General features: G+C 36.6%; 1 protein-coding gene across 2 annotated transcripts in view; it reads right to left on the minus strand.

Annotated features, from left to right (window-relative positions):
• Positions 1 to 22,591, minus strand: part of Pde11a (phosphodiesterase 11A) — a 381,907-nt gene that overhangs the window by 164,904 nt on the left and 194,412 nt on the right. For both annotated transcript variants that reach the window (XM_005324647.4, XM_078017653.1), the window contains exon 7: positions 1,556 to 1,631. In XM_005324647.4, coding sequence (XP_005324704.2) covers positions 1,556 to 1,631 — 76 coding nt within the window. The remainder of the gene's footprint in view (positions 1 to 1,555; positions 1,632 to 22,591) is intronic.

A 22,591-nucleotide genomic window follows, 5' to 3' on the forward strand; every position in this document is an offset into this window, starting at 1 on the left:
TAACCGGCAAAACTCAACACTCTTGAAAAACACTAGCCTAAATCCCCATTTAGGATAAACAAACAAACAAAAATAACTACAACAGTGCAGTGTTATTTGTACCCATTTTCCCCAGTGCTGGGGATTGAACCCAAGACCTTGAGCACACTAGGCAATAGTCTACCACTGAGCTACACCCCAGCCCTTTTTATTTTATTTCAAGACAGTGTCTCTCTCACTAAGTTGTTGAGGTTGGCTCCTGCTTTAGCCTCTAGAGTGGCTGGGATTACAGGTGTGCACTGCTACACCCAGCAACTTGCTTGTAGTTTTTAGAACACCAATTTCCCACCAAGGAGACAACTTATCAAATGCTAGAAAACATATATAATGAAACACAAAATTTTTAGCATGTAGTAGACAAACAACAGTCCTAATTTTGAAGTAATAACAACAGATGCTGTTAGGATCGAAATGTAGGACTACATGTGAGACTGCCACCAAATCAACAGATAACACATGGTGTTTCTTATGGATTTTCCCTTTTCCTTACATAAATATATTTAACTCTGTTCATCCCTCTTTGTCTTATGGGCTCAGATTCCCAAACTCTAGAATATTCTTTATGTTCAATAATGTATCAATTTCTGTGCAAGTTAAACAATCTAATTAAAAAAAAAAACTCTCAAAATTCAGGTCTGGAAAACACTACAGAATACTAAATCCTTTGCTACATAGAGTTTAACAGGCAATCTTAGGGAGAAACAGAGAGAGGCAAAGAGATACATTAAATACCAAACACACTATGTACCTTATGTTTCTTAGGGGGAAAGAATCACATTTTCATTGTGTTTGAATGATTTTAACTAATAGCTCCATCCTTCATGACTTCTTTAGCTATGAACTCTTCTTGCCTGGGATTCTATCTTAAGTTTGATATTCTCCAGATTGAAATTTTAAGGGGGCAGAGTGGGGAATGATCAGAGCAGGAGAAAAAATTGGAAGTGACTTTTGCTTATAATTCCCTTATTCTAGGGGTCTGCATGGCCTATTTCAGAACCATCCAGGCACAAAAAAAGATGCACATTCAGTATATGTCTAATACCATTATGTTCTCTGATTTGCATTTAGTATATGTGAAAGCACAGTTATAAGCATGAAGAAACAGTGGGAAAGTTTATACTAGGAGTTAGAAGGCCTGAGTTTTCATCCTGATCCTGCTACCAACTAACTTAGTGACCTGATTCAAGTCATTATGTTTTTTTTTCTCTCTCTCTGGGTTTCAATGTCTGCAAGGTAAGATAAAAGGGTTCTGTTAGTTGGCTTCTGAGATCCCTTTCTACTTCAAAATTTATTTGATTAATAAATATTTGAGCTTAATAAATATTTGTTCATGACCTGATTAATATCTATTCATTAGGAGTCTGTGCTTACAAGATTGTACAAGAGTATGAGACATAGCTTGATGAATTTTGAACATTAAAAGGGATAGCATTTAAAAAAAATGGGTGTATTTAAAAGCAAATTTCTATTTCTTTATAAAAGTAAAATAAATTATAACTATTTGGATAATACTTACCAATTATTTGGTGGTTGCTATTCCAAATAGGGACGCAGAGAACTGATCTTATGTGAAAACCAGATATCTGGTCAGCCTAGGATTAAAAAAAAGGTGCTTAATTAAAATTAAATATTAACCACAGATTAAAGGTTATTTTTACACTCTCTGTGTGTGTATATATATATATATATATTCCCCCCACAAGGCTAACCTCAAACTCACAATCCTACTGCCTCAGTCTTCCTAGTCGTTGGTATTACAGGCCTATGTAATAGCTTCTGGCTCCATTATCATCTATTTTTCTAAATGTATACACTCACTCATCTGTCCTTTTTATTTAACATGGCATGATGAATATCCTAGGGGAATTAAATACAAACCAAATACCAATCAACAAAAACACCCAAACCGACATTACCTCTCCCAATCCCTGTAGCCATAGAGAGCTGGGGTAAAACTATTGTGGTCATGACCATACCACTAGGCAAGAATCCTGGCAACCGATTCTGCTCTTAGTAATAAAGAATTTTAATTAAACCAGTGGTCAGTGTTCACTGGGATTGGGCACAACTGTTAGAAAGAATGTTTGAGCCTAAAGTACTTTTAATAGTATGTTTGAACTGTTACCAAATTATTATGAATATTGTAAAATTATAAGAAAGAAGGAAGGAGAAAGAGACAATAAATGTAGGCATTCAGAGTTCTTTCTGTCAGAAGGTCAGGAGATGACAGATTGAAATTAGACAGATATCATAATCAGCATCAAATACCATTCAGGAGCTAGCTCTATTTACATTTAAAACAATGTTCCGTATTTGAGTGGTAGGGAAGGAGCTCCTAAAACTGAAAGGATCTTGGTGAGACGGTAGGACCTTTGCTTCCAGTGAGAAAGGTCAACCTGTCATCCTGTTAGTATAGAAGGAAAGAGATGCCAAGGTTTTGGTTCATGGTTACTGAGATAAAAAGATATTTTTAAGCATTTATGGTAATGAATTACATATATTTTTAAAATATGTTACAAATTTGAAATTGGAAGTTAACTTACTCACTTAAATTTTATATTTGATGCATTTCTCTTTGGCTTTCCTTTTTTATAAATTAATGTTCTACATGTCTCCTATTTAATGTTCTACTGTCTCTCTGCAGTACCTACCACCTTTTTATCAATTGAATGCTCCTATTGTTGATACCAATATGTTAGTTTCTCTTCAAAATTGTTTTTTTAGATTAATATACATGAAGAAAGGTGCAAAACTCTTAAGTATACAGTTTCATAGAGTTAAAAAAAAAAAAAACCTCTGTGACCATTACTGGGATAGAGAAATAGAACATTACCACCAGCCCCTAATCTACCTCCATGTCCCTTTCCTCCTCCCAAGAGACAGTCAGTAGTGTGCCTGCATTAAACTTAGTATAAAAGGAATCAATGAATGTGTATTCTTCTGTGTCTAGATTCTTTTACATAGCATTATTTTTTGAGAATTATTAATTTTGGTTGTTTACATAATAGAATCATATTCTACTGTATGACTATAATGTAGCTAATTCATTCTATTCTTAAGGAACATTGAGTTGTTTGCAGTTTAATCACAAATAGTGTGATTATGAATATTCTTATACATACTTGATGCACATTTATATGAATTTATGTTTGGTATATTTTTATAACAGAAATCTCCAGGTTATACACATAATTGCCTTGATAGATATATTCAAGTTTTTCCAAGTACCTGTACCAATATACTCTCCAACCAGAAGCGTATGGAAGTTCCAGATGATTTGCATCATCAGCATTTGATATTGCCAGTGGGATTTTGTTTCATTTAGTTTTGTTAATTTTAACAATTCAGGGAGATATGTAGTAGTATCTGATAGTAGAAATACTATGAATAATCTCTGATGATGGTGGTAACCTTGTGTCCTGTTTAAGTTGTTTTCCTCAAATCATTATTAATAAATTGACTTTACCCTCTCAAAAGTATCATGGTTGAGAAAACAGATTGTGTGGTTTCCCTGCTTGTGAATAATCACATTGAGCAACTTTTATATATTATTGTTTATTTCAATATTCTTTTTCCTGAAGTATCTCTTTAAAATTTTAGCCCATTTTCCTATTGGGTAATCTGCTTTTAAAAACTGATTTGTAAAGGTTTTTCTATATGCCAAATAGGAGCCCCTTTGCCAGATGTAGGAATATGTATTATATAAATATAAATATAATCTATTTCCCATGCTTCAGTTTGCTTTTTCAGTCTCTCAACTTTGACTTAAAGGTTCCTAATATAATAGAGCCTAGAATCTCATTCTTTTAATTTGTGGTTAGTGGGTTATTATTATAATTTTTGGTATTGTTCAAGAAATGTTTCCCTATTCCTACATCATGGAGATATCCTTCTCTTATTTTCTTCCTAACATCTTTATTGCTTTAACTTTCATATTTAAATCTACAATCCAATTAAAATTATTTTCATGTATAATGTGAGCTAAGAATCAGATTCTTAAAAAAAAAGTCAGCAACATTTCGAGGGAAAAATATAATCCGTCCCCACCACTCTGCAATACGTACCACCTTTTTTATCAATTGAATGCCCATGTGTGCTTGTATCCGTTTCTGGACTCTATTCTACTCCATTGATCCAAGTGTCTACTCTTATGCCAATATCATGCTTCCTTGAATAACACAGTTTTACAATGACTCTTGGTATCTGGTAGTGTAAACCCTCAACTTTATCCTTCTTCTTCTTCAAGATTTGGCATTAATTTCATCTATAAGAATTGATCTTATGATAATTATAAAACTATGCACAGAAAACTTACAGATGAAGGTATGAATGATTGCATTACAAATTTTAGAATCAACTTTCAGTTTATACATATATACAAGCAATGCTAGGATTTTTATTTTAGTAGGGAGAATGTTGAATTGAAATTGGTAATTAATTTGGGAGAGAACGTATATATTTTCAAAATTGAGTCTTTCAATCCATAAACATCCTTCAATATTTAGTGCTTTTCAAACTTATTTCAGCAAATTTTGTTTGTTTGTTTTGGTACCAGGGATTGAACTCAAGTGTACTTGACCACTGACCCACATCCCCAGCCCTATTTTGTATTTTATTTAGAGTCAGGGTCTCACTGATTTGTTTAGCACCTCGCTTTTGCTGAGGCTGGCTTTGAACTGATGATCCTACTGCGCCAGTCTCCTGAGCCGCTAGGATTACAAGCATGTGCCACTGCACCTGGTTTTAGCAAATTTTTTTTATGAAGAGGTCTTATACATAATTTGTTAAATTCATGCCTTGGTATTTTGAAAGTTCATGTTATTATTGTAAATGGCATTATTATTTAATTTTCTAGTGCTTGTTCAGTCTTTCCTTGGGATCTATGGGGATTTAGTTCCAGGACAAAATCTGCAGGTGCTAAAGTCCCTTATCTCAAATGGCATCATATCCACATAGAACTTAAACATATCCTCCTGAATACATTATATTCTCTTTAGATTACTTATAATATCTAATATAATGTAAATGCTATATAAATAGTTGCTATACTGTATAATAGGGGGGAAAAAGTCTGCATATGTTCAGTATAGTTGCAATTTTTTTTACATTTTCCATCAGTGGTGGGTTGAATTCATAGATAGAGAACTACAGATGTAGAGTGTCAATTCTATGCAATTGGTACATAGAAATAGAATTGATTTATATATTGAAGTTGTATGCATCACTTTTCTTAATATTTAATTATTAATTGTAATACATTATCTATACAGTGTTTTGAATATTCTAGCCATATCCTTATACCTACCATCTTATTCTTCAATGCTTATGCCCTTTATCCTGTGATTTTAGACTATGTGATTTTTCTCTTTTAGATTACATTGATTTTTGAGAATTCCAGGTACAAAACAAAATGAAACCAAAACCAAAAATATGGGCATAAGTCATTCAGACAGTGTACTCTTCCAATAGATATTTATTATCGGGTGTTGAAGACATAAAGATGAATCAAGCAGTCATTACCCTGGAGGAGCTCACAGTCTAGTAAAGATAGAAATAAAGAAAAACAAGTATTCAAGCAGACAATGGTCAAAACACCATATAAAAATAAGCTAACAACTGACTCTTTTTGAAGAAATCGGGAATAGCTTTAGATCATTTATGATGGGTCTCCATAAGAAAATGAAATGAGCTAACATTTATTGGATATTCACTGGGTCAGGCACCCTGTTCAGCATTTGCACATGCATCATTCTATACATTTTTAAAAACAGCTCTATGGGTAGGTACTCTTATCATCCTTCCTTATCAGATGAGGTTTAGAGAGATTAACTGCCTTGAATGGGAGAGACTAGTTCAAAGAAAGCCAGACAATAACAAACACATCCATCAAAGTTATCTTCCCAAAGAACAGAGTGGCTTTCTTCCTCTCCCTAAGGATAAAATCTGAATTAAGGCAGTTCTAGTACCAGGAAGAGATGGAAGCCGGTTTTAGGGAGGCTTCAGAGGTGTAAGCTTGGGTGAGTCACTGCAGGGCTAGAATGCTAGGCCTGTTCTGTGTTGCCAAGGAAGGGTCACTCACTAATGAACAGCAATGGTGGTCTGAGCCTGCACTGAGCAACAGGAACAGCTGTCTCTGCCACCTTTGGGACAGCTGTAGACCCTGTCTAACCTTAACTACAGATTTGAGGCAGCTGAGGGAAGAGATCACAGAAGGGCAGGAAGGAAAAGAGCATTGAGTGAAGAAGAGCTCCAGAGCCTACAGATGAGAACTTAGGCTGTTTGCCTGTGAAAGCAGAGAGTTTTGTTCACCCATCATTTTCAAAGTATTGTAGCTCCCTCAAAGATCTTTTTATTCTGAGGATTTGAGTTCCCCGGTTCCTAAGGAGGATAACATGGAGGGGTCTGGTTCGAGTAAGGGTGGTAGAGTTCCTTGAGGTGAGGAGCACAGAAAATTTGAGAGAAAAAATATAGAGTTTAAGTTGACACACTTCACAATTGAGACGGCAATGGGAGAGAAGGAGGGGCCTCGCATGGGTAAAACGGGCATGGCAGTTGGTGTCCAACAAAAAGACAAAGTATCGAGGATGAAAGAAGGCGACATCAGTAACAGGGATGGGAAAGAACTCCAAAGCTCATGATCTTCACTCTGAGGCTTTGCTGAACCTCTAATGTATGAACAGATTCTTATAGCCTCTGGAATTTGACAGAGGCTTTTGACTTATTAATTTCATCTATAAGAATTGATCTTATGATAATTATCAAAGCTATGCACAGACAACTTACAGATGAACGTGTGAATAATTGCATTACTTAACTTAGTGATTTGTTAGAAATCACCTGAGTATTCAATTAAGATTTAGTTAAGTAAATCATAGCAAATATTATTCCATATAATGGAATAAATATTATGCATCTAATTAAAATCATGCTATAGGAGGATATTTACTGGCAAGAAAAATATTTAATATATTAAGTGATAACAGTGTAGGTTCCAGTGGTTGTGCAAAAATGTCATATACACTGAAAAATACTGGAAAAATTATAACTGTAACAGTTCCCTTTGAATTGATGGCCTATGGAAATTTTTGAATTATTATTTCTAATTTTAGATAATGAATATAAATTACTTGTACACAAGGAAGAGAAATTATTTTCCAAAATAGATCTAAGTGGGAACATCAGTGTCGAATGCTATGGAGGGGTCAAATAAGATAAAGATTGAAAACAGGTTATGAATTTAGCAACACAATGAGGATAATGGCAGAGATGGTTGAGAGAAGAAGAGATGGGATCAGGAATCAAATTTAGTTATGGAGCAGAGGAAAGCCACATGAGAAAGCAGAGCTTCATCAATCCAGAGCTTACCTTGCATCTGCTAAGCATGAGAGGCAACAATGTTGAAGGTGTCTTTAGAATTTTTCTCACAGTGACTGGGGGAAGAAGGAGAGGCCAGTTCAGTTGGCTAAGAGAAGAGCAAAGAGGGGTGCTGATGATCAACATGGTTGATGAGCCCAACAACATGGAGGAGGAGAACAGGGTGTAATGAGGGTTCCCAATTTAAGGTCATTAAGACGATTCTCTAATTGCCATTTGAGGTGATGCTATTGTTTCTGGAAAGTTGCACTAATCCAGGTTAGTTGATATGACCACATGACATTGTGAGGTCCAGGAGCCCTTTTCATGGAAGAAGGAGAAGGAAAATGAACTCATTATAGAAGCACAGGACCTCTAAAGAATTAACTCTGAACTGTGAGAAAAAGGAAAAAGAAAGTATGAAGTCTCAGACCTATTCATATGGTTTGAATCTGAAATGTCCCCCAAAGGACATTGGAGGCTTGTTCCCCAGCCCACAGAGTTTTGGGGATGTGGTAGAATCTTTAGGAGATAGGATCTGGTGGAAGGAAGTTGTCACTGAGAATGTGCACCTGAAGGGAATATTGGAACCTCAGCTCTTCCTATCTTCCTCTCTCTGTTTCCTGACTGTCATGAGGTGAATGGATGTTATCTACCAGGGACTCTTACCATGATGTACTGTGTCACCACAGGCCCAAATCCAAACTACTTCTGAAATAATAAGCCAAAATAAAAAATTTTCTCCTTTTAAGTTGGTTATCTCAGGTATTTTGTCATAGTAACACAAAACTGACTAACCAATTAAATAATCCCATCTCTCCAGATTGTGTCAGCCAATGGAGCTCAAATAATGTGTATAGGCTACCTGGCCCCAACCAAGTCACCCAAACTCCCAATGCCTGAATTTTATCATCTGTACTTGTATTCTACAGACAATAATGTTAACATTGGTCATCTTGAGATTTTGATATCACTGCTGATTCTCACCTTTCCTTCTTTGTGCATTTTCTTGATTTACAAATTATTTCATAAGCATATATATGTGAAAGAGTTTCAAAATTTGTAAAGTATTTATGTAAACATTACTAACATTGAAAGAAATACCTGTCAAAGCATATCTACCTCATTGTTCCACAAGGTCCCTGCTAGATCATTCTTAGTCTTAAATTCCCACCATTAGAGTCCCCAAAGTTAGCCTGTCTGAGATGAAGCAATGTTTCTAGAAGGCTAAAGTCAAAATAAGTATATTATTGGGAGGTGTCCAGTTCTGTGCAATTAAAACTGTACTTACTTAAAATTTACTTAAAATTTTTTTCCTAGCCTCTGTCCTCATAGGGCCTTTCCATTTAATGGATCTAATTAAAGTTGGTTCTTTGGAGCCATCAAAACCTAATTGTTATATTTTCCAGCCTCTCATCATATCAGACAGATATGGACAGATTTAACAATAATCTAAAGCAAAACTTTATCCCAAAGTCTAATCTACTGGTGAGATGTTCTAGTTCAAATACTAGAACAGGAGAAGTTTGCCAATATTCAGAGTCAATCCCTTGCTTTCCTGGAAACAGGATCAATCCTTATGGCTTATATGGCATAAGGAAAAAAAACCCAAGAAAATAAAACAAACCAACCTTTGTGCTTAGGGCTCAGGCACTGTCTGCACTGCAACCTCAGCTATAGTTAAAGTAAGTAAATTATCTGGGTGTGCCTAGACCCATACATGTTTTTCCTACCTACAGCTACCCCTGAATGTCTTATCAAGTCTTAGTAATCCTCCTCCTCCTAACTCCCCCTGACCAATCACGTTCCTCATCATCTGGATTCTTATGCCCACTATCCAACCTTCCTTTCCAAACCCTTCACTTGGGACAGGATTTCAAACTAGCTTAAAATAAGTACCAGTGACTAAGAGACCATTACCAGTAGTAGAGGCATTTCAGCAGATTCACAGACCTTTATCTCTTATAGGTTTCAGTTTTGCTCATTTTCTTTGTAACAGAAACGTAAGTGATAGAACAGAAGGTGTGACAGAGAAGAGGGAATGAATTGTCCTGCCAGGCTGGCACTCAGCGTCCCAGATTGTAGGAGTGCTCCGCTATCAGACTTTGACAGCTGAAAGTGGCTCTAATGCTCCACTTCAGAGGATCTCAGAGCTGGGGCCCCCATTATCCTTAAGCGCCACAGACAAAGGTGAGTACTACTGAGTTGTGTATAACAGGCTTTTTTTAAAAATCTGAAAAAAGCTGCACGGGATGGAAGACTTAGAGCTGGATACGTCCTCACACTATGAAGCTCTGGCATGGCCATCCATAGCAGAGGAGCTCTGAACTAGAACATTTGAACTAGAAATCTCACCAGTAGATTAGACTTTGGTGATGGTGGGTTTCCTCCAATTCCTGAACCTGTAGCAAGTCAATGGACCATCGACTTCATCCCTGCATAAAACCTGCCCTACTTTCTAGTTATTTACTGCCACTCCTCTTGTTAAGAGAACCTTTCCTATTTAAGTGTTGGGTCCAATTGTTCATTCCTTTTGTAGGCAGAAAACAAATCCTACATGAGAGAGCTCTGAAAGTTTCCTCCATAGCTACACAATTGAAAGGAAATACTAAATTAAGCAATTGAATATAATACATTGAATTGACTAAATAATGGCTTGTTTTGCATTTATGTAATTTTTAATGTGTTCTTCTGAATCTAATATAAAAAGAGGGCAGAAACCTTCACAGAGGATGTTCCAAAGTGCAACTAATTACACGGCTTTGCGTTCAGAAGCACGGTGCCAATGAAAAGTGAGGTGAGAATGATTATTTTATGGTAAAGGTACTTGTAAATAGACATGTACTCCAAGAGGCCACCTGATGCATTGGTGGATTATCGTAGATACAGTTTATATTCATGCTGTTAGGATAGCCTCAGACAAAGCCCTTAGTTAGAATAAAAAAGAAAAAAAAACCCACTCCATACTGACAATGATAACAGAAAATGATCCATCTGATTTCTCTGAAGATACAGCAAAGCAAGTTGATTTACTTAGATTTTACATTATTTCATTCCTGGATTTGAATCATTTTTTTTAGATAAATTTCAGAGGACTCACAGTAGTCTTGTAAAATATAATTTCACAGATGATATAAAGGGCCTAAAAATTTAGAGTACCTTTGTAATTTTGCATGATTTTAAAGTAATATGAACATACACAAAATGTTAAGCAATAATAAAATAAAAAGTCCTAATCTTATATCTCTTGAGATGGCAACTATTAATAATTTAGAATAAATCCTTCCTTACCTTTTCCTATAAATATCTAACATATGTATGTATCAACATATAATATATTCAACAATCCATAGTATATTCATTAACAATGCATAGTTAATATATTCAACAATATTGACAATATCCAACAGTGATGACTATTAGGTATTAAACATTGTTGTAGTCGTTGTAGGTATATCAGTGAAAATAAAACTAAAAAAAAAATCCCTACCTTCTCAAAGCTTACATTCCAGTGACAGAGATATGGAATATAAGGAAATTATATGTTAGAAGGCGCAAGTGTTATGGGGGCAGTATGATAGGGGTGGGGGATAGAGCAGAAGAGGGATAAGAAATACCAAGGGTGCCAGAAATGTCTTTGGCAGGTCATGTTTGAACCGTGGCCTTCAAATGTTTGGATGTGAGTTATACTGATATTAGGGGGAGAGTATGTCATCTGAGGGAGCAGCCAGTGTAAAGGCCCTGAGGTGGTGTAGGAGTGGTTTGTTCTAGGAACAACAAGGAGACTGACAAGGCTGCAACAGTATAACTGAGTACTGGATGTAGATAGTGGGGTGCCAGACCCTTTGGGTCAACGTAGACATCTGAAAGAAATGTGAATTTGGTTTTTACTCCAGTGAAATAAGGAGACATTGAAGAGTTTGTGAGCGAAGTCATGATCTGACTTAAAAATGAAAAGTCTCTGGCTGTTGTGCTGAGAATAGAACGCAGAGGGGAAGGTGGAAGCAGAGAGACAGATGAAGAGGCTGTGGCCACGAAACAGTCCAGAGTGACAGGGGCTTGAACCTGACTGGGAGCATCTGGGTAGTGAGAAATGGTCAGATTCTGGATGGATTTTGCAAGTAGAGCCAGTTGGACTTCCCGATGCATTAGCTGTGCAAGATGAGAGAGAGAGAGAGAGAGAGAGAGAGAGAGAGAGAGAGAGAGAGAGACATGCCTATGTATTAAATCTCTGGCAAAAGCATCAAGAAGGACTGAGTTGCCTTAACAGAGGTAGGGGAAGAAGCTTGAAGGCAAGAAGACTGTAAACTCCATTTTGGACACAGTAAGTTTGAAGTATCTAAATAAAATATGTACACAAATATGTAAATATGCCCCCAGGTACTATACTATACATTATTTTAAACATATTTCTCTGTTGCTTGCTTTTTTTTTCCTCATGGGCATTTTTTCATGTCAGGAAATAGATTGCTTCCTAGGATAGAGACATTTTTGTGTCTTTTTGTGATATGATAGGCAGAATTCTTTTTTTTTCTTTTTTGTTACTCATCCCTTGAACCTAAAGTATATGTGGACAGGTCACATTTTACATCAGAAGTAGGATGTAAATGTCAAAAGCTCCGCTGAAATGACAGTGCTTAACCATGATGACACCCAAGCTCAGGACACTTTTCATGGTGGCTCTCTAAGTCCTCAGTAAACCTTCATTACATTTAAACACAGTATTATTCTAAAGGAGTATCATATTGTGGCTTCCTTTTTGTAAGTCACAGAAAAGAAAGATAAAAAACCTAACAGGCAAGTTTGGTTTGGGGCCTTAATATCTCTATTTGTAATTGTGCCTAATTTTTTTTTTTTTGGTGATCACAATGCCTAATATATATATATTTATTTTTTTTATTGGTTGTTCAAAACATTACAAAGCTCTTGACATCATATTTCATACATTAGATTCAAGTGGGTTATGAACTCCCATTTTTACCCCAAATGCAGATTGCAGAATCACATTGGTTACACATCCACATTTTTACATAATGCCCTATTAGTAACTGTTGTATTCTGCTACCTTTCCTATCCTTTACTATCCCCCCTCCCCTCCCCTCCCCTCCCATCTTCTCTCTCTATCCCATCTACTGTAATTCATTTCTCTCTTTGTTTATTTTCCCATTCCCCTTACAATCTCTTATATGTAATTTTGTATAACAATGAGGGTCTCCCTCCATTTTCATGAAATTTCTCTTTTCTATCCCTTTCCCTCCACCTCATGTCTCTGTTTAATGTTAATCTTTTCTTCCTGCTCTTCCTCCCTGCTCTGTTCTTAGTTGCTCTCATTATATCAAAGAAGACATTTGGCATTTGTTTTTTAGGGATTGGCTAGCTTCACTAAGTATAATCTGCTCTAGTGCCATCCATTTCCCTGCAAATTCCATGATTTTGTCATTTTTTAGTGCTGCGTAATACTCTATGGTGTATAAATGCCACACTTTATTCATCTATTGAAGGGCATCTGGGTTGGTTCCACAGTCTAGCTATTGTGAATTATGCTGCTATGAACATTGATGTGGCAGTATCCCTGTAGTACGCTCTTTTAAGGTCTTCAGGGAATAGTCCGAGAAGGGCAATAGCTGGGTCAAATGGTGGTTCCATTCCCAGCTTTTCCAGGAATCTCCATACTGCTTTCCAAATTGGCCACACCAATTTGCAGTCCCACCAGCAATGTACAAGAGTACCCTTTTCCCCACATCCTTGCCAGCACTTGTTGTTTGACTTCTTAATGGCTGCCAATCTTACTGGAGTGAGATGGTATCTTAGGGTGGTTTTGATTTGCATTTCTCTGACTGCTAGAGATGGTGAGCATTTTTTCATGTACTTGTTGATTGATTGTATGTCCTCCTCTGAGAAGTGTCTGTTCAGGTCCTTGGCCCATTTGTTGATTGGGTTATTTGTTATCTTATTGTCTAATTTTTTTAGTTGTTTGTATACTCTGGATATTAGGGCTCTATCTGAAGTGTGTCATCCGCAAATAGTGATAATTTATGTTCTTCTTTTCCTATTTTTATGCCTTTAATTTCTTTCGTCTGTCTAATAGTTCTGGTCAATGTTTTGAGAACTATATTGAATAGAAGTGGTGATAGAGGGCATCCCTGTCTTGTTCCAGATTTTAGAGGGAATGCCTTCAATTTTTCTCCATTCAGAATGATGCTAGCCTGAGGCTTAGCATAGATAGCTTTTACAATGTCGAGGTAAGTTCCTGTTATCCCTAGTTTTTCTAGTGTTTTGAACATAAAGGGATGCTGCGCTTTGTCGAATGCTTTTTCTGCGTCTATCGAGATGATCATATGGTTCTTATCTTTAAGTCTATTGATGTGGTGAATAACATTTATTGATTTCCGTATATTGAACCATCTTTGCATCCCAGGGATGAATCCTACTTGATCATGGTGCACAATTATTTTGATGTGCCTTTGTATCCGATTCACCAGAATTTTACTGAGGATTTTTGCATCTAGGTTCATCAGAGATATTGGTCTGTAGTTTTCTTTCTTTGAGGTGTCTTTGTCTGGTTTTGGAATCAGGGTGATGTTGGCCTCATAGAATGAATTTGGAAGAGCTCCCTCTTTTTCTATTTCTTGAAATAACTTGAAAAGTATTGGTATTAATTCTTCTTTAAAGGTTTTGTAAAACTCCACTGTATACCCATCTGGTCCTGGGCTTTTCTTGGTTGGTAGTCTTTTGATTGCTTCTTCAATTTCATCCATTGATATTGGTCTGTTCAAATTGTGTGTATCCTCCTGACTCAGTCTGGGCAAATCATATGACTTAAGAAATTTATCAATGTCTTCACTATCTTCTATTTTATTGGAATATAGGTTTTCAAAATAATTTCTAATTGTCTTCCATATTTCTGTAGCATCTGTTGTGATATTGCCTTTTTCATCCCGTATGTTAGTAATTTGAGTTCTCTCTCTTCTTCTCTTCGTTAGCGTGGCTAAGGGTCTGACAATCTTACTTATTTTTTCGAAGAACCAACTTTTACTTTTGTTAATTTTTTCAATAGTTTCTTTTGTTTCAATTTCATTGATTTCCGCTCTGATTTTAATTATTTCTTGCCTTCTGCTACATTTGTTGTTGTTTTGCTCTTCCTTTTCTAGGGTTTTGAGATGAAGTGTGAGCTCATTTATTTGTTGGCTTTTCCTTTTTTTGAGGAATGACCTCCAGGCGATGAATTTCCCTCTTAAAACTGCTTTCATTGTGTCCCATAGATTCCGATATGTTGTGTCTGTATTTTCATTTATCTCTAAGAATTTTTTGATTTCCTCCTTTATGTCTTCTGTAACCCATTGATCATTCAGTAACATATTGTTCATTTTCCATGCGATATAGGATTTTTCCTTCCTTCTTTTATCATTGATTTCCAGTTTCATTCCATTATGATCAGATAAAATGCATGGTATTATCTCCACCCCTTTATATTTACTGAGGGTTGCCCTATGGCATAATATATGGTCTATTTTTGAGAAGGATACATGTGCTGCTGAGAAAAAAGTATATCCTCTTGATGATGGTTGATATATTCTATATATGTCAGTTAAGTCTAGGTTATTGATTGTGATATTGAGTTCTATAGTTTCTTTATTCAACTTTTGTTTGGAGGATCTGTCCAATGGTGAGAGAGGTGTGTTGAAGTCACCCATAATTATTGTGTTGTGGTCTATTTGATTCTTGAACTTGAGGAGAATTTGTTTTATGAACGTCGCAGCACCATTATTTGGCACATAAATATTGACAATTGTTATGTCTTGTTGGTGAATGGTTCCTTTTAACAGGATATAGTGTCCTTCCTTATCCCTTTTGATTAACTTAGTCTTGATGTCGATTTTATTCAATATGAGGATGGCCACCCCTGGTTGCTTACGAGGACCGTGTGCGTGGTATATTTTTTCCCAACCTTTCACCTTCAGCCTGTGGAGGCAGCATATTGTTGGATTTGTATTTTTAATCCATGATACCAGCCTATGTCGCTTTATTGGAGAGTTTAAGCCATTAATGTCTAGAGTTACTATTGATATATGGTTTGTACTTCCAGCCATGTTTATTTATCTTTTTTTTAAATTTAGTTTGTTTCTCCATGATTAGCTTCCTCCCCCCCCCCGCCCTCTGTCTTTACCGAGGCACTTCCCTCTGATGGTTTTGGTTATTGTTTTTCATTTCTTCCTCGTGTAGTGTTTTGCTCAAGATGCTTTGCAATGCTGGTTTTCTGGCTGCAAATTCTTTTAGCTTTTGTTTATCATGAAATATTTTTATTTCATTGTTGTACCTGAAGCTTAATTTTGCTGGATACAGAATTCTTGGTTGGCATCCATTGTCTTTCAGTGTTTGAAATACGTTGTTCCAGGATCTTCTCCCTTTCAGCGTCTGTGATGAAAAATCCGTTGTTAACCTTATTGGTTTACCCCTGAATGTAATCTGCCTCCTTTCTCTTGTAGCTTTTAATATTTTCTCTTTGTTCAGTATATTGGATATCTTCATAACAATGTGTCTTGGCGTTGGTCTACTGTGATTTTGTGTGCTCGGTGTCCTGTGTGCATCTACAATTTGTATATTAGTTTCCTTTTTTATTTCTGGAAAGTTTTCTGTAATTATTTCATTCAGCAGGTTACTCATTCCCTTGGTTTGAATCTCTATACCTTCCTCTATCCCAATGACTCTTAAATTTGGTTTTTTTATGTTATCCCATATCTCTTGGATGTTTTTTTTTGTGATTTTTTACCAGCCTTTCTGAGTTGGCTAGACTCTTTTCAAGATGATATATTTTGTCTTCATTATCTGATGTTCTGGCTACTTGCTCCACTCTGTTAGTGATAGTCTCATTTGAGTTTTTAATTTGGTTTATAGTTTCCTTCATTTCTAGAATTATTATTTGATTTTTTTTATAATCTCTATCTCCTCATAAAGATGCTTAACTTCTTCTTTTATCTGTTTATGTAATTCGTTTTCAATGTGTTCTTTCGCTGTTTGAATTTGCTGTCTCATATCCTCTCTAAGGTTCCATTCCATCTGTCTAAGGTATTCCTTGAGTTCTTTATATAACCATTTTTCTGATGACTCTAGGTCCTCCTGAATATTTAGGCATTGTTTGTACTCCTTTTCTTCCTTGCTTTTTCATGCTGCCCATGTTACTTCTTGTTCTGTTTGACTGCTGAGTTACTGTTTACTCCTATAAATTTAATTGATGCTGTTGCCACTGGTTTCAATGAAGTTATCTCCTCCATCGTGTCTGGTGAGGTCAGTTCTCTGCCATGGTGGTATCCCATGCAAATGGTGACAGTTCATTCCCTTTGCCCGGTGACCAATGCAACGGGTGGGTCCTGACTGGCTTTCCCAAGCCCCATTTCAATCCTGTGGCCACTGCCTATAAAGGCTCGGTTGGCATTTACCTCCGTAAGTTCAAAAGGGCAGACCAGTTGTTTCAGCGGGATCGTTAGTGCTGAGTCATAGCAGTTTGGCTGCGAGAAGCAGGAGAACGGGAGCTTGAATGCAGCCGATCCAGCCTCAGTGTGTGTTCTGAGAGGCCCAGACTGTTCACCCCAGATCCACATCAGCTCAGCATTGCCTAGTGATCCTGAGCAAACAGCATTTAGACAGTTTACGACTCCCTATTCTCGCGCAGCTGAAGAGGTCAGAGACTTGATCTCTCCGTGCCCGCCGCCATGTTGGATCTCCCCTGATAGGCAGAATTCTAAGGCAACCCCTAAGATCCCAGGCTGCCCCCAACCCCTCTATTTCAGCTTTGCACACATCTTGTTTAATCCCCTCCCCTTGTATGTGGACAGGGCTGAGAATACGATAGGACAGTCACTTCCCTGGTTAGGTTATGTTGTATGACAAAAGTGGCGTATAATCACTACTGACTTTATGTAAATCACTCTTGACATTCTGTAAGTTTCAGTTACAGCCACTTGGAGTAATATTCTCCCATTGACTTTGAAGAAGTGAGCTTCCATGTTATGAGAGGGCACATGCTAGGACCTGAGGGCAATCTATGGGAGCTGAGAAAGATTCCTGACCAAGAGTCAGTATGAAAATGGGAACCTCAGGCTACAACTACCAGGAACTCAGCTCTGTTAAACACCTGAAAGAACACAACAACAAATAGGCAAAATGCACATACACAAAACCTCCTCCCCACCATCATCACCAACAAAACACTAAGTTCCAAATGAGAACCCATCTTGTCAATACTTTGAGTTTTGGCCCTGGGAGACCCTGAGCAGAGCACCCAGCTATTCCATGCCCAGATTTCTGACCTACAGTAACTGCAAAATAATAAGTGGGAGTTGTCTTAGCTGTTGAGTTTGTGGAGGTTTCTTATGCAGCATTAGAAATTTCATATGCATAGTATTCCTGTCAACATCTTCAGAAATAAAGATGGATACCTCTTCCAAGAGAATGATAACACACCAAAACCCACTACATGATTACTCAGGAATATGAGTGTTTCTTGTGCCACTATGAATAAAAGCAGTTCTTGTGCCACTATGAGTAAAAGCAGTTATGTTGGTAGGTCTCTTTTGTTTTAAATTCCTTTCAAGGATCATGGAGTCTTGTAACAAAACAAACATCAGTGATTTTCTTAAGATGGTAGGATTTAAAGCTCAGAACCTTAGTTCAGGCTCCCGGACTGTCTTATATAACCATTTGGTCATAATTTTCCACCCATAAACTAAGGAGTTGGGCCTTAAAACCCATGCATGCTTCCAAGCCCAGCAAGCAGTACTCCTGGGAGTCAACTCAAATAGGCACGCAGAAGGCAGTAATCCAAGTAATGGCTGTGGCTCTCCTGCTAAGGCGGCTCTGTTCTCCACAAGGAGAAAGCTCTATTAAATATTTAAGACAGTCACAAAGAGAACACCCAGCAGGTGGACAACTATGACTACTTGCCCCATAGCCCTCTCAGCAGGTGCCTGAAAGCACCTGCAATGAGGTTTACATCACATTAAAGACATCCCTTCATAACCTCTATCAAAAGGAAGACCAACAGCTACAAAGCTGATTTCAAAACAAGAATCATTCTCTTGTTGCATTTCTTTGGGCAGAGTTTCTTAGGACTTTTCAGAAATTATTACAAGATAGGAACGATGCCAAAATTAGAAATTTAGATTACCTACATACTTTAACTGTACAGATAAACCAAAGTGTGATAGAGTAAATTATCTTCTTAACAGAAAACTGTCACTAGTGTCACGAATCCCTCAAATAGCAAGGTTTCCATGCTATTTCAAATTGGAGAAGAAACTTTCAAATGCACACAAGTGGATGTACTGTGTCCAGCACCAGCATTTAATGACTGAAAGCATCCACAAGATAGTTGACTCGGTGAGTCATTCATGAGCACAATTGAAAAATCATAAACGGAAGCTGGTAAGTTAGGGACTATACACATTCAGTTGTGATTACTGCTGAATAACTTCATTCATAAAAAAGGGAGCACCTCCCTAATGTACCAACACTGATTCGAAACACTGGTTTGGGTTTAGCATGAACAAAAACTAAGCTTTTGTTGTATAAAGCCACAGAGATTTGGGAGTTAATTTATTGCCTTAACTGATAGGGAAGTTTGAAATGTAACATAGGGCTATACTGAAATCCAATGTAAATGGTTTTCATTACATGTTGTGATGTTTTTCAGGCTTCTTGAATCTAGGAAGTGCAGCCAGCTCCTGAAATTTGATCATGCCAATTGTGCCTAGGTGACCAAATCCTTGGATGCCTGGCCACTCTTGTGAAGACACAGGTCTACTGGCTTCTGTAGGGGATGACCTGATTTTGATTTACAAAATATTCATACAGGACTTTACATCTTATAATAAGTAGTATGCCCAAGATGACTCAACTAAGGAGGACAGTAGACCTTTTGGCCATAAGTCACTATTACCAGGCAGGTGATGGTCCCTCTGAGAGACCACTCAGAGAAAGAGCATTAAATTAAAAACTAGAAGGTCCATAGTCTCAAGGAAGCTGTGTGGCCTTGGGAAAACCATTTCATCTCTCCAATTATCTATTTCCTCACCAGAAAATGAAATAACCCCCTACTATTTCCATTAACTAGAAGTTGATACATCTATAGTACAAAAATCTCAGAATAGGACCAATCCATTTTTGAAGCATTCTATCCCAAGTTGCTACATTTTCTGATGGACTGGGGTCCTTCATGCTCAGTAAAGATAATTCAAGTTGCTGGAATTAGCCACTGAGACAGTAAGAAACATTGAGAGACACTAGTGCTCAGGATAATTGCATTTACAGAAAATTTAAATTCATTATTCAGATGTAGACTGAGAAAATCTGTAGGAAAAAAAATAGGAAATACATTAAAAAGGATTCCCTGTACTATCTCTTTCAAATTCATATTAGTTATTCTCAAACCATTCTGGGAAGTCAGTGCAGAAAACAAAAAGGTAAGCTTTTTTCCAGTGGAGATAATAATTAACAATTAATCCTAAATTCTTAAATTGTTTCTTGATTTTCTGCCACTGATAAATAAACACAGATGCTCTTCAACTTACAATGCTTTAACATTCTGATCAACCCATTATAAATTGAAAATAACATGTCAAAAGTGCATCTAACATACCCAACCTTCCAAACATCATAGCTTAGTCTAGCCCACCTTAAACATGCTCATTACATTAGCCTACAGTTGGAAGAAATCTAACACAAAGCCCAGTCAATAATAAAGTGTTGAATATCTCATGTACTTTTTTGAATATTGTACTGAAAGTGAAAAGCAGGATGGTCATATGGGTATGCTTTTATCCTACTATAAAATTGAAAAATCATAAATCGAAGCATTGCAAGTTAAAGACTATCCACATTCAGTTATGATTCCTGGGAAAAAATACAGACCCATGTACTATCTTCACCCATGTCAAAAGAGGACTCAAACACTTGAAGGAAGAAAAAATAATTCTAAACATTGTTTCTGTCTCTAAGATAATTCTGAAAAAAAAAAAAACTTTTCATGGTGAGGTAAAAGGATGAAGTGATTTCATTTTTTCATGATTTTTTTATCTTAAGGAAATACGTATTCATTAATAAAAAATATTATGTGAAATGGTTGCCTTTGTCTTCTGATCTACACTATCTTACATCAGGCTTTGTAGAGAGAAGGTTTGAGCCTCCTAGCCTCTTGGGAGAGCTCTGTGGCTCACTCTGGAGTTTGTTTCATTCATTATTAACATAGCAGTTGACACCTGCCACTGTACTTGAGGAGCGAGGAAACTTAAGCTGATAAACAAGTTTCCTTGCTTTTGTGTGATTATCACACAACACACACACACACACACACACACACACACTTTTATAGGATATATCTGCCAAATATCTGTATTTAAATGGAACATAGCATCCCCACCATGCCCATTCTCTGTCATCTTCATCTAAATTGATTACTTTTCTTTTTCTCTTATCATGAGAAGGGAAACAATGTAACTTTGAATTTCAATACCATGCAAAGAGAACATGTAAAAACCACAATATGATGCATTTTCAAATTTGCATTTTAATCCAGTATTAGTTCTGAGGTTGATTGGAAACATCTGGGTGGCGAACCAGGAAATAATGAGGCTCTAAATTCATGCTTTATTTTATCATAGGTAAGTGATGAGTAAGTTCATGAAAAATAGTCACTGCTCAGCCTAGCAGCTGACTGTCTTCAGATAGCATTGCTTCTCACTACCAAATCAGGGTATGAAAATTTTATGCCTAACCCCACAGAAATAACTGTTGCCTTCTGCTTGGGAGTCCAGGTTGTTTTTTTCATAGATCAACAGGACAAGCTACTTTACTGGGATGGCTATGCATGTGGAAGAAAATGCAAAATGGCTGTATCACTAATCCAGAAGGGATATGGTAAGAGTCTGTCTGGAGACACAGGATTTGGTATATTCAAGCTGATTATATTCCATTAGCAAGAAGTAGTCTAAGGTATTGTGCTTGCTAAATATGATGTTTTTCATAAGAAAAACAGAGCAATGATTAAATAAGAATTTTTCATTCTCTGGTGAAGGCAAAGATGTTTATGGCTTCTGATCCAGTATATCATTCTTTTAGGAATAGACTCTATAAAATCTCTTGTACTTGAGCATGTGTTCAGGAATGTCCCTGGCAGTTATGCATGTAACAGTAAAGTGCAGAGTCCAAACATCCATTAATGCCCTGGTGGATAAACAAAATGATGCTTATTCATTCATTGGAATAACTTGCAGCAATTAAAATAAATGAAGGGTTATAAATTTACACAACTCAGAAACATAATTTTGGTGAAAACAAAAAGTAAGCCACAGAAGGATACATATCCTATTAGTCATTTTTATGTAAAATACAACAACATATTTTGCAGGGATTCAAACATGTGCAGTGGAACTATATAGAAAAGCAAGGGAATGATAAATTCAGATTCAGGATACAAGTTATCTCTGTGGGGGAATAAAGGATATGGGATTAGGGAAGATCAAAACAATTATTCAAAAGTAATAATCTTTTGATTTTTCTTAAACTGGGTGGTAGGTACACAGATATACACTGCATTAAGTTCTGTTATACCATCACAAATATCTTATGGACCAATAAAAAATAGTGCAATTTGATTTTTTGTCTTCCTCAGAATTTTAATTTGAATCTCTTTGTCCAAAGCTATGAGCAGAATAATAGGAACTCACTCAAATTTAATGGTATGATTTGAGGTGGGAAATGACTATTGTTCCCTGACATCTAATCAACTACATTGACTTTGCAATAATGGATTGTCAATTAATGATTTTTCTGTATAGGAAAGTCTTTTGGTTTGTCTGTTATTACTGATGATAATAATAGAATACTGGGAGTATTTCTTCCTAAGACTGTAAGTATAGAAATCTTTTCATTATTCTCTATTATCAAGGAAGAGAGAAACATAGCAAAAGACAAAACTTCATAAAATCAGTTTTACCTCAATTGCAATACTAAAGTTTATACTACTGACATCTGTAGATCATTTTCACCATGCTATATCAGAACTCGGGGGTGGTGTTCGTCTTTTCAAGAGGAGAACTAAAGATTCTTTGGACTGTCACTTTCCCTAGAAAGGTAACTCAAAGTTCAGTCTTGCTGTCTTAGAACTGAAGAAAGCTAGAGGGTAGTCAGTGTTAGGACAACTGAG

Source organism: Ictidomys tridecemlineatus, chromosome 7, assembly GCF_052094955.1.
Source record: "Ictidomys tridecemlineatus isolate mIctTri1 chromosome 7, mIctTri1.hap1, whole genome shotgun sequence".
Lineage (NCBI taxonomy): Eukaryota > Metazoa > Chordata > Mammalia > Rodentia > Sciuridae > Ictidomys > Ictidomys tridecemlineatus.